The sequence below is a fragment of the Triticum dicoccoides genome, chromosome 2A (genome assembly GCF_002162155.2).
Source record: "Triticum dicoccoides isolate Atlit2015 ecotype Zavitan chromosome 2A, WEW_v2.0, whole genome shotgun sequence".
Classification (NCBI taxonomy): Eukaryota; Viridiplantae; Streptophyta; class Magnoliopsida; order Poales; family Poaceae; genus Triticum; species Triticum dicoccoides.
The window spans coordinates 722,051,550-722,064,718 of record NC_041382.1 but is presented as its reverse complement, the minus strand read 5'-3'; the positions used below and the strand labels follow the sequence as shown (position 1 = coordinate 722,064,718).

The window sequence follows — 13,169 nt, the reverse complement described above, 5'->3', positions numbered from 1 at the left end:
ATACATGCAAATGTGTACGATCAAGATCAGGGACTCACGGGAAGATATCACAACACAACTCTATAAATAAAATAAGTCATACAAATATCATATTACAAGCCAGCTCGAGGGCTCGAATACAAGAGCTCGATCATAGATGAGTCAGCGGAAGCAACAATATCTGAGTACAGACATAAGTTAAAGAAGTTTGCCTTAAGAAGGCTAGCACAAACTAGGGATACAGAACAAAAGAGGCGCAGGCCTCCTGCCTGGGATCCTCCTAAACTACTCCTGGTCGTCGTTAACGGCCTGCACGTAGTAGTAGGCACCTCCAAAGTAGTAGGAGTCATCATCGACGGTGGCGTCTAGCTCCTGGACTCCATCGTCTAGCTCCTGGACTCCATCGTGTGGTCGCAACAAACGGGTATAGAAAGGGGAAAAGGGGGGAGCAAAGCAACCGTGAGTACTCATCCAAAGTACTTGCAAGCAAGGAGCTACACTACATATGTATGGATTGGTATCAAATGGAAAAGGGGTAGCATATGTGGACTGAACTGCAGAATGCCGGAATAAGAGGGGGATAGCTAGTCCTATCAAAGACTACACTTCTGGCAACCTCCAACTTGCAGCAGAAGAAGAGAGTAGATGGTAAGTTCACCAAGTATCATCGCATAGCATAATCCTACCCGACGATCCTCCCCTCGTCGCCCTGTGAGAGAGCGATCACCGGGTTGTATCTGGCACTTGGAAGGGTGTATTTTATTACGTATCCGGTTCTAGTTGTCATAAGGTCAAGGTACAACTCCGGGTCGTCCTTTTACCGAGGGACACAGCTATTCGAACAGATAAACTTCCCTGCAGGGGTGCACCACATTTCCCAACACGCTCGATCCCCTTTGACCGGACACACTTTCCTAGGTCATGCCCAGCCTCGGAAGATCAACACGTCGCAGCCATACCTAGGCACAACAAAGAGGTCAGCACGCCGGTCTAAATCCTATGGCGCAGGGGTCTGGGCCCATCGCCCATTGCACACCTGCACGTTGCGAACACGGCCGGCGAGAAGACCTAGCCTCCCTTATACAAGAGCAGGCGTTCCAATCCAACCCAGCACGCGACGCCCAGTCGCTGACGTCAAGAAGGCTTCGGCTGATACCACGATGTCGAGTGCCCATAACTGTTCTCGCGTAGTTGGTTAGTGCGTATATGCCAATGGCCAGACTCAGATCAAATACCCATATCTCGTTAAGCATGTTATTTTGAAACAACCGCGGACGCCGACCAGGGCCAGGTCCACCTCTCTCCTAGGTGGTCTCAACCTACCTTGTCGCTCCGCCACAAAGATCCACTCAGAGGGCCGTCGGGACAAATGTCCTTTTGGACCCAATCCGTGTATCACTCGCGGGTACTCTTCGAGCTGACCCGTCTTTAGTCACCATAAGTATCATATAATATGTATAAGTATATACCCGCGATCACCACCCGAGTGATCACGACTCAATAGTATAGCATGGCAGACAGACAAGAATGTAGGGTCACTGATGATAAACTAGCATCCTATACTAAGCAATTAGGATTGCAGGTAAGGTATCAATAACTGTAGCAACAATGACATGCTATGCATCAGGATAGGATTAACAGAAAGCAGTAACATGCTACACTACTCTAATGCAAGCAGTAGAGAGGAGAATAGGCGATATCTGGTGATCAAGGGGGGGGGGGGCTTGCCTGGTTGCTCTGGTAAGTAGGGGTCGTCAACAACATAGTCTGTCGGGGCACCAGCAACGCCGTCAGTCTCGGTGTCTAGCGAGAGAAGAGTGGGAAGAAACAATAAATATAATGCAAACATAAGCATGACGATGCATGATATGACAATGAGCGTTGTTAGGTGTGCCCTAACGCGGTAGGAGGTGATACCGGCGAAGGGGGAAACATCCGGAAAAGTATTTCCGATGTTTCACGTTTTCGGACATATGAACCAGAGAGAAAAAGTTGTGTGTTCTCTATGCTAGGGAGGTGTGGCGGACAAGCGGGTTGCGTAACCGGATTCGTCTCATCGTTTTGAGCAACTTTCATATACAAAGTTCCATCCGAGCTACGGTTTATTTTATATTAATTTTAAAAGATTTAAATCATTTTTAGGATTTATTTAATTATTTTAAATCAATATTATCCAGAATAGTGTTTGCTGACGTCAGCATGATGTCAGCAGTCAACAGGGTGTTGACTGGGTCAAACTGACGTGTGGGTCCCACTATCATACACTGTTTAATTAACTAACAGTTAATTAGGTTAATTAGTGATTAGATTAATCTAGTTATGATTAATTAACTTAATTAATTACTATTGTTTTAATTAATTTAATAATTTTTTAAAAAAAATTATAAAAACATTATGGGGGTGGGCCCCTTTGTCATAGGCCCATAGGGGCCATAGTGGATTCGGGCAGCGGTTAACGGGGCGGGCGCTGGTTGCGGGCGCTCGTGCCCGATGGAGCGCGGTGGGGCAAGGCTATCGGGGCGCGGCAGCAGATCGAGGCCGCAGCGCAGCAGCGCCGGCGCGAGGCGGCGGTGGAAGAGGCGGGGAGGAGGGGGCGGCCAAGGACGCGGCCAGAGACGGGAACCGGACCTGGCGGCAACGAGCAGACCAGGCGGCGGTAGCGGGGCGGAGCGGAACCAGGCGGCGGTAGCAGGGCGCAGCAAGCAGCAGGGCTCGGGGGCGGCCGGAGCTCAGCGTGAGAGCGGAGGGCCGCATTGGACGGCGCGCGCGAGCTATGGGTAACGTAGCGAGGACAGGGAGCAGGGGCAAGGGGAGGTGAAGGCGCGGGCATGCGTGAGCTGCAGCAGGAGGGCGCGATCGGGGCCACGGCAAGCGACGCGGCAACGGCGAGGCAAGGCGCGCGCGGAGACTGGGATGGAGGCGTGGTCGGCGAGCGGAGGCACGCAGGCCTGCGCGAGCGTGTGCGGAGGGGCCAGCAGCGGTTGCGGGGCGAGGCAGGAAGCTGCGCGGTGAGGTGCGAGGGCAGCAGCGACAACCCGGCGAGCGGAGCTGTGGGTGCGGGGTGGTCCAGGTGCGCGAATAGGCAGGTCGTGCGGCGAGCACGACCGCGATTTGCAGCACAACGAGACGGGGCGGGGTGCGGGCGGCGCGAGCCGACGAGCGCGCGAGGGAGAGTGGGGGAAGCTCACGAGGGACGTAGGAATAAGGCAGTGGGGCGCGGGGAGGATGTCGGGGACGACGACGACGCAAGGGAGAAGGCGACAAGGTCCGGGTGGTGGTGGTGCACCGGCGACGGCGGGGCCCAGTGACGCCGAGTGGCGCGGTGGCCGCCGGGCTCGATCCCGATCCAGAACTAGATCGGGAGGGGGGAGGAGGGGAGAGCGAACGAGTGGGGGGAGTGGGGGTGTGGATTAGGGTTTCGTGTGGGGTGTGGGAGGCCTTGTAGGCCAGGGGTGCGGGGAGTGGGCCGTGGTTGGCTGGGCCGTTGGACATCTAGGCCAGGGCCCAGGGAGAGCAGGGGGTTTCCCTTTTATTTGTTTTTCTTTTTACTCTTTTCTATTTTCTAATTTCTTTTCGTATTATTTTCTTGTCTTTGTTTTCTTTTACTTATTTGATAGTTTATAGTTTTACAAAAAGTGAAACCCACTCCTAAATTTGATTTGTAAAATCGATTGTTCTCGCAAAAAGTTTGGGACAAAAGTAAAGTACTTGTATTATTTATTAATAAAAATAAAAAATTAAGTTATTGTTCCAACCACTGTTTTATTTATTTTAGTGCATTCAGATACTTTTAAAATTTTTGGTTTCTCCACCATTATTAGTTAGGATTTATTTGGCTCACTCCGAACATTTTAGTTTTAATGTTTAAAAAAATTATTATTTGCTTGATTTTGAATTTGAATTTGAATCGGTTTCGAACTAACGCAAGATTAGCAACAGTAATCGAGATAACGTGGCAACATTTATAGAGGGTTATTGTAGCTTAATTATCCGGGTGTCACAGTCGGATCAAAACTATACTTTTAAACATGGGACAAATCATATGCTAAACGTTGGCCACGGGATTGAAACAGTGATTTTGGCCACTAAAGGTGAGGGAAAAGTAATTCAAGAGAGAGAAAGATAGAAAAACAAGATGCCTTCTTCTACACTGTGGGAGATTTTCAATTGCGGTTTTATCTACGTGTGCACGATTACGGCTTTTTTCACAATGACTGAGCATGCTCTCATCAGACACAACCATTATTCAGAGAACGTTCATAATTTTTTTTGAGAGTATGCCTAGGCGTACCATAGCTTTATAGAAGGTAGAGTAATAGTTACAAGAAAGCTATCACTCGATGCGAACAACGAATGCAACACAAACACCACACCCGACACGACCAAGGACAAACACCATACTAAGCAAGTTACAACGCAAAAGAGCCTATCCCGGAGTGATACACAGAACTGCGTCTCGACCGACGCCGGAAAACTCCAAGACCACCAACTGCCGCAGAACTTCACTTGCCGATGCACCATCCACCCGAAGCGCCTAAGAGAAAGTGGCAGATGGATGGCAGGACTCGATCTGCTTCGGGAAGCCACCATGTTGGACATACTGACGACGAGCGTACATTGCGCCACGGAGGATCAACCGAGGACAGCGGCGAACACCGAACGAGAGTAACAAGGAGCCAGCATGTCTCCAAACAAAATGCTCCCAACAGAGGAGCGACGTCGAGGACGCCACCATTGTGCCGATCCAAGAGCCGAATCGAGGCTTTCGCCCGAAGACACCCACCAATTCCAAGGGCGCGAGAGGAAAGGTGAACACGCTCGACAATGCCTCCAAGGTGAAGAATGACATACGCGGGTGCCATCATCGCTGGCCCGGCAGACGCCGTGCAAGATTTTCATCTGCGTGTAGCCCATCTCCACACCTCCATGGAATTGAAGGAACTGTCCAAGAAAATCTCACACCGCCGCCACCGCAGCACTTGCCGACGTAGCTGCAAAGCCGAGGACCAACGACAGCCCGCCCGGTAGGGTAACCACAGCCACACCACCAACTCCCAACCTGTGCGAGGACCCGCAGCCAACCAGCTCCTCCAGCCAGGTCCCGGACGCCTGCAAAAGTTGTCACCCACCAAGGGACAGCCATGCATCTGACTGAACATGCCTCTCCACGGAAGAACCCAGGCGACACTAGCAGAAGAGCAACACCGCTCGCCACGCCGCGCAGGATTGACCAGCCGCTCGCTGCTCGCCAAGACTCCATCTTGGCCGAGCCATCGAAGCACCGCCACCAGCCTGCTCGTGGGACTCGCCGTCGCCTTCAGTAACCGCCACTAGAAACGGACCACCCCACCGCTACCAGGCCCCACCAGGCCACCCGCCGAGCGCCGACCATCCATCCTCACCTCCAGCCCAAATAATTGGTCACGGGGTTGAAACAATGATTTTGGCTACTAAAGGTGAGGGAAAAGCAATTCAAGAGAGGGAAAGAGAGGAAAACAAGAAGCCTTCTTATGCATTGTGGGGGATTTTAATGGCGGTTTATCTATGTGTGCACGATTACGACTTTTTTCACCATGACTGAAATAACAATATTCACCAATAATTAGGGCATCACGTATTGCTAGAAAATGCACACAAAATAGGAAGAATCAACTAAAAAATTGGAGGAGATTTACTTTACTTAGGCATGGGAAGCAAGATTCACACAAAAAATGAATTGTTTGAGGGGGCTGAGGGGGATTAAGAATGTGTTTGGTTCGTGTCCACCACAATGTGCCTAAGAAAACTGAGTGCCTGGAACTGGCCTGGGAATGTGCTACCTTTTTGCCTGGCCAGGCTAGTATTGTTTGGTTTGTGCCATGCCTGGTTAGAGTATTAGAATATGTCACATCATATTTACCTTCTGCTGTTTGGACAGAATCACAAATTTGCATATCAGGCAGCTGTCCAGGCGTCCAGTTCCACTCGCCTCGGCCAGGCTAATAACCTTGCCTTGGCTAAGGATCCTATTTTATTTACTTCACCAGGCTAATCACAAGGGAGGGGTAGCCAGGCCAAGAAAGCATTTTTTTCTCACGACACAAACCAAACAACTACGAGGCTAACTCCAGGCACCATCCATGCCAGGCACGTAGCGGTGTGGACGCCAACCAAACTGGCCCTAAAGAAGAGGAGAGAGGAGCCTCCTCTGTTCGTCCTATTCGACTAGGGTGCAGCACGTGGGTGGGTGACCCACCGCATGACTCCAATGTGCCTTTACCCTTTGAGGGGTATACCGCCAAGACCCTGACGGTAGGGTAAATGGTCTACCACCGCCACATTTAGCGGTAGCCATTTTACCATTTGCCATGCTGGTATGGTCAGCAAGCGTTGACTGGGATTTATCATCGTTGACCCCGGCAATAGCCCGTGTAGCCTACCATTGTCGTGTAGGGCGGTAGACCGGAGGGTCAGATCGTGCTATACTTTCAAATAGGGGTCAAATCATATGCTAATCTTTGGTCACGAGGCTGAAACAGTGATTTTGGCCACTAAAGGTGAGGGAAAAGCAATTCAAGAGAGGGAAAGAGAGGAAAACAAGAAGCCTTCTTGTGCATTGTGGGGGATTTTATTGGCGGTTTATCTATGTGTGCATGATTATGGCTTTTTTCACCATGACTGAAATAACAATATTCACCAATAATTAGGGTATCACATATTGCTAAAAAATGCACAAAAAATAGAAAGAATCGACCAATTTTTTTTTGAGGAGATTTACTTTACTTAGGCATGGGAGGCAAGACTCACAAAAAAGATGAATTGTTTGAAGCGGGGGTCTGAGGGGATTAAAGAAGAGGAGAGAGGAGCCTCCTCTGTTCGTCCTGTTCGACTAGGGTGCAGCACGTGGGTGTGTGACCCACCCCATAACTCCAACGCGCCTTTACCCTTTGAGGGGTATACCGGCAAAGACCCTGACGATATGGTAACTGGTCTACCACAACCACATTTAGCAGTAGCCATTTTGCCATCTGCCATGTCGGCATGGTTAGCAAGCGTTGACTGGGATTTATCACCGTTGACCCCGGCGATAGCCCAGATGGTAGACCCCGACGTTAGTCCGGGTAGCCCTACCGTTGCTGTGTAGGGCGGTACACTAAAGGGTCAGATCGTGCTATACTTTTAAACATGGGTCAAATCATATGCTAATCTTTGGCCACGAGATTGAAACAGTGATTTTGGCCACTAAAGTAGGTCAGCTGGTGAGGAAAAAGTAATTCAAAAATCAAGAGAGAGAGAGAAAAGGAGGAAAACAAGAAGGCTTCTTCTGCGTTGGGGGAGATTTTAATGGCGGTTCATCTACGTGCACGACTATGGCTTTTTTCACCATGACTGAGCATGCTCTCATCAGACACAACTATCACTTTCCATACAAGTACTACAGTACATTTTATAATACATTTTTCATATGAACTGAACACCCACATTTCATCATTTGTGTACTTCAGGAGACTAAAAGGCTTATTTTGCTTCCAAGCGCATCGTCTGATTCTAAGATCGATCATACTTCTTAGTAGGGAAGGATTCCCAAGGCCCTTCCATACTTGACGACGCTGCCATATATTCCGTCCAGGTTCTTGTACTTGTACTCAAACCCTTCCTTGACGAGCTTCGCCGACGAAATGCAGACTCTCGGCTTCTCAGGGAGATCTCTGAACCTGAAGATAAGCAATCAAAACAAAACACTTACGTATACATTGGCAATGGCAATTGACGAGCTTCAGAACAAACTCGCCATTCGTACCTATCTGTATTGACCTTGTACTGCGGGTAGTTGGCAGCCAAGAAGCGGGCAATCTCGACGGCGGTGGGGTTGAGGCCGCAGACGATGTACCGCCCCGACGCGGCCTCCTCCTCGGCCACGAACATCTCCGCTCGGCAGAGGTCCTCGATGTGCAGAATCGGGATCGAGCCCGTCGCCCTCTCGATGTGCTCCAGGGCGCCGGCATACGCATCATCCCCGGACAGCAGGGAGAGGATGATGCTGACGCTGGTGAGGTCGTTCGCCGCCGGCGCCTCGCCCACCGTGACGGCCGGGCACACGGTGACCAGGCTGATGCCCTTGTCCTCCGCGAACGCCATCGCCGCCTTCTCCACAAGCACCTTCGAGACGGAGTACGCCTGCGCGACGCGAGCATGCATCACCGTCTCATCTCTCAATGAAATGATTCAACAGATCGAGAGTGCATATATATATATATGTGTGTGTGTGTGTGTGTGTGTGTGTGTGTGTGTTGTGTGTGTGTGTGTGTGTGTGTACCCAGGGACCGGTCTTTGTTGATCTGAGGAACTCCACGTCGGACCAGGATTCCTCGTCAAGGACATGGCCGTCGCCTTCCAGCGGCCGGCTGGACACCGCCGCCACCGACGATGTGAGGACCACTCGCTTCACCGTCCCCGCTCTCACGCACGACCTCATCACGTTCAGGGTCCCGTGGACGGCCGGCTCGATCACGTCTTTCTGCGATCGCCAGTTGAATTAGAGGCAGTGCGCGATTTGGACAGTTGATAGTTTCAGGGATCAGAGAGTGAGTCAGTGATGACAGCCGGAAGAGTGTGTGAGTTTGGTGGTTGTCGCTCACCTCAGGGTTCTCTGGCATGAGGCTCACCGGAGCGGCGACGAGGAAGGCGTAGTCGCAGCCGGCGACGGCGTGGTCGAAGCTGCCCTCCTCGTTCAGATCGGCGCGGAAGACCTCCAAGGAGCCGAGCGCTGCCAAGGCCTTGAGATGCGCGTTCTTCTCCGCGTCATCTGCCAACCCAAAACGCCATGGTCGGGTTCATTCAGAGAGCAAACCCCTCATTCTTAACCGGAGGCAAACAAAGACGTAATCAAATTACCGGGGTTTCTGACGGTGGTCTTGACGGCGTACCCCTTCTCCAGCAGCATCTTCACCAGCTCCGACGCGATGTACCCGCTGCCGCCGGTGACGCACGCCGTCTTCCTCCTCGTCGCCATATCGCCGATGATCACTACCGAGCTGAGCTCTCTTCTCCTGGCAATAGCTCTAGCACAGGCCTCTGTTTCTCTGGCTGCTGAGAGGCAACTCAAGTACGGACGTGCGTGCATTTATGCACAGATGTTGGTGGCTGCTGCTTTGGTCGCCACGCAAGTCGTGATCGATGACCAGCGGTGCGGTGGCAGCAACAAAAGAATGCCGAAGACGACCATACGGTTTTCTCTTATAGTATCTCCAAAGTCTACATGAGGCGCTGCCGATCAAAAGCGAATTGGCCACGCAGGTCGTGATGACCAGAGCTAACGGAATCAGGAGGAGAAACCACATTCCTTCTCTGTTGGCGTTGGGGAAGAATCGAGAGGTCAATGATCGATCCTTCTCAACCGTTTCCTTTTTCTTTTTCTTTTGTTCCTTTTACCTAGTTTTCTTCAACACATGTCTACTTTTCTCAAAACACATTGTACATTTTTATATACATGTGGAACATTTTTATACACGTTGAACATTTTTCAAAATACATGATGTATATTTTTGTGAATACATGTTTTGGATATCTTTTTGATAAATGTTAAACCTTTTCTCAGGTACATGTTGAATATTTTCTTAATTGGTATGAAACTATTTTGTTAAACCATGTGTACTTTTTTACATTGTTATAAACGTTTTATTAGTAAGGAACATTTTTTGAAATACGACGATATTTTTTAATATCACGTTAAGTTTTTGAATGCTAAGAAAAACAATTATACTATGCAAACATTACTTTACATTTTATAGAAAAATTCTAAAGTTCTCACATACATATGTTTAAAATACTATTAACATTTTCTCTTATGGTGGAAAATATTCTTTTGCATCATGCAAACATTTTTATACATTGTATACATATTTTGAAAAAAAAATCACATTTTGTTTTTGAAATGCAGGAACATTTTTTAGTTGTCACAATCATTTTTCTACCAATCTTAAAAAGTTGCGAAACACTTTTGAGCACGGCGTTAACATTTTGGAACGTGTGGTGAACATTTGTAAAATTTATAGAAAATTAATTCCCATTTGAAAAATATAAATAAAATTAATTAAAGAAAAAAGGCTAGGGTGCCAGTGCTCCTCTTGATCGCTGGGCCGGCCCATTATGGAGTACTGCAGATGACATTGTGCTCTCTGTCGCAGCAAGAGATACATAGTCGTGCCCGGGATCCCATCCTTGTTTTAGGTAGTTCTGGTGTCTTGGCCAGGCGGCAACTCCTATATAGTTAAAATAAAGTATTTCTGGTCCTATCTTCGCTCCGGCGGTGCTTCAGCGGAAAGTGTGTGGAGGTGTATCTCCAACAGATATTCTTGGCCAGTCGGCATTGGTCTTTCATCTGAACCATTGATATTCTTGGATCCTGACGGTGTCGGTCTTTCATCCGAACCATTGTTCAGAGAACGTAACGAGCAAATCGCAAGCATTCTAGAGAACCTTCATAATTCCATATATCACTTTCCATAATGTTTTACAAATCCTTTTCATATGAACTAACACCCACATTTCATCATATACTTTTATAGGAGGCTAAGCTTATTATCCAGTAAGAAAAAGGAGGCTAAGCCTGTTTTCCATGCAAGCGCGTCGTTTGATTCTAAGATCATCCATCATACTAGCACGGAAGGATTCCCAAGGCCCTACCGTACTCGACGACGTCGTCGTATATCTCGTCCAGGGTCTTATACATGAACTCAAACCCTTCCCCGACGAGCTTCGCCGACGAAATGCAGACTCTCGGCTTCTCGGTGAGACCGGCGTACCTGAAACAAACAAACAAATCGACCATTACATACGCATCCCCGATGCACGAACGTCGGAGCTCGCCATGGCTACAGAGATCTTGACGAGGCGTTCGTACGTACCGGTCGGTCTTGACACTGTATTGCGGGTACTTGGCCGCCAGGAAGCGGGCGAGCCCCACGACGGTGGTGTTGACGCTGCCGCAGTTGTACCGCCCCGACGCCGCCTTTTCCTCGGCGAGGAACAGCTCGGCGCGGCAGAGGTCGTCGATGTGGACCATCGGGATCGCGCCGGTCACCCTCTCGATGAACTCAAGTTTGCTGATCCTCGCATCATCGCCTGACACCATTGCACCCACGCCATGTAACGCGCATGTACCAGTCTGACATGTTGTTTAATTTCAGGCCTCACCGGACAGCAGGGAGAGGATGTCGGGCACGCTGGTGTTGACCTTCGCCGCGGGCGCCGCGCCCACCGTGACGACGGGGCACACAGTGACCAGGCTGATGCCATGCTCCAGCGCGAACGCGCACGCCGCCTTCTCCAGAAGCACCTTGGACACAGGGTACGCCTGCGCGAGCACGGCGGTGAGCGTCATTGTTGCGTCGGTCAATGAAATGATTCAACAGATTGTTGAAAATACTCAAAACGCGTACCCAAGCACCGGTCTTTGTCGATCTAAGAAACTCGACGTCGGACCAGGAATCCTCGTCCAGGACATGGCCGTCGCCCTCCAGCGGCCGGCTGGAGACGGCGGCCGCCGACGATGTCAGGACCACGCGCCTCACCGTGCCCGCTCTCACGCACGACCTCAACACGTTGAGGGTTCCGTGCACGGCCGGCTCGATCACGTCTCTCTGCCATCGCGGGACGAATTAAAAAAGCAGTGTGCCGACAGCCTGAATAATGCGCGCCGTGTACAGGTGCACTTGACGAACTGATGACAAAACGACAGTGAGTGTGGTGGTTGGTGCCGTTCACCTCAGGGTCCTCTGCGTAGAGGTTCACCGGAGCGGCGACGAGGAAGGCGTAGTCGCAGCCGGCGACGGCGCCGTCGAAGCTGCCCTCTTCGACGAGGTCTGCACGGAGGACCTCCAAGGGGCCGAGCGCCTGCAGATCCTTGAGATGCGAGTTCTTCTCCATGTCATCTGGAATCCGTTGATCAGATCACAGTGCATGTCACCCTCCGAGACTAATGAAACCACTCTAAATTCTTGGCACCATGACAGATCAGGCTCGAGCTCAGATCGACACTGAGGAGAAGAAGTGAAGAACCAATCTAAATTACCGGGGTTTCTGACGGTGGTCTTCACGGCGTACCCTTTCTCCAGCAGCGTCTTGACCAGCGCCGACGCGATGTAGCCGTTCCCTCCGGTGACGCACGCCGTCTTCCGCCTCGTCCCGTCGCCTGCCGCGGACGCCATATCGGCCGCCGGCCGCTGCTACTTGCTGTGGCAGCTCGAGCGCCGGAGTTCTCCGTCCCTCTGGTGGAGTGGTGCTTGTGTGCGCCCACTCGTGGCTGTCTGTCTGTCAGGTAAACGCCAGCGACTGCATTTGGTAGGTGGTGGATGATCGGTGGGGTTCGTGAGCGAGAGCACTCGAAGAGGAAAGCAGGTTGGTGTCGGTACAGGTAGGTTTGGGTTTGGGATGGGGCCGTGGCAGATGGCAAGCACCATCGGCAGCACCACACAGATACAGAGACACCACCTGCTCCATGAATGATTCCTCTCGTGCACTGCATAGCCTATTCTGTAGGAGTAGTGTTCTTTTTGGAAATTGCCTCGTGCGTTACCGAGAGACATTTATATATTTTCTCAACATTTGTGAAAAGTATGTCATATTTGTGTTTTATAAAGGCATCTCCAACACCGCCCCTCAAACCGCCTGTAGCCGTGATGCTGACCTGGCGAATGGAAGCCGCCACTCCGAGAGGGCCTCGTCGCCGCCGCCCACAATCGAAGCAGCAGCCACGCCGGGCCAGTGCCCCAAGCCGCATCGCCTACCAGAAAACGCCAAATCCGGCTGGCACGCACCGCCACCAACCCGCGCCATCCAAGGACGCCGCCCTAATGCCCACCAGCCACCATTGCCACCGGAGCTACAACGGCAGCCGACCCGCGCAGAGCCAGGAGCCGAACCCCGCCAACGATGCCCTGCCTCACCGCAACGTCAGATCCGCCCGCCGCCATGAACGCCTGCACTAGCCGCTCGCCGCCCCCGCCACTCCACGACTGGGCGAGGCCTCGCAGCCAATGCAGCAATCACTGCCGCCTGCATCAGCGACCGCCGACCATGATACTGTCACGCGCCCTGTTCAAACGCCGCACCCCCAAGGGCCTCTGCATCCCGCACTGAAGGGGACCGCTAGGAAGGATGGCAGCCCCACCGCCACCTGCACTTACCGGGCGTCGCTCAGCGATGTGCGC

General features: G+C 51.3%; 2 protein-coding genes across 3 annotated transcripts; both read right to left on the bottom strand.

Annotated features, from left to right (window-relative positions):
• Positions 1-7,330: 7,330 nt before the first annotated feature.
• On the bottom strand, positions 7,331-9,036 carry LOC119356615 (anthocyanidin reductase ((2S)-flavan-3-ol-forming)-like). Its single transcript, XM_037623603.1, has 5 exons — positions 8,854-9,036; positions 8,598-8,764; positions 8,276-8,476; positions 7,760-8,136; positions 7,331-7,673 (listed from the first exon to the last, which is right to left on the bottom strand). The coding sequence occupies exons 1-5, from the start codon at positions 8,969-8,971 to the stop codon at positions 7,526-7,528; spliced, it is 1,011 nt and encodes a 336-aa protein (XP_037479500.1). The 5' UTR covers positions 8,972-9,036; the 3' UTR covers positions 7,331-7,525.
• A 1,390-nt stretch (positions 9,037-10,426) lies between these two features.
• LOC119356614 (anthocyanidin reductase ((2S)-flavan-3-ol-forming)-like) lies at positions 10,427-12,404 on the bottom strand. Of its 2 annotated transcripts, none has more exons than XM_037623601.1 (6): positions 12,032-12,404; positions 11,725-11,891; positions 11,400-11,600; positions 11,155-11,314; positions 10,866-11,082; positions 10,427-10,763 (listed from the first exon to the last, which is right to left on the bottom strand). In XM_037623601.1, exons 1-6 carry the CDS (start codon positions 12,165-12,167, stop codon positions 10,616-10,618), a joined length of 1,029 nt encoding a protein of 342 aa, XP_037479498.1. In that variant the 5' UTR covers positions 12,168-12,404; the 3' UTR covers positions 10,427-10,615. The 2 variants fall into 2 exon arrangements, with proteins under 2 accessions (XP_037479498.1, XP_037479499.1); XM_037623602.1 differs by having other exon boundaries at positions 11,725-11,949; positions 12,032-12,155.
• Between the last annotated feature and the right edge of the window lie 765 nt (positions 12,405-13,169).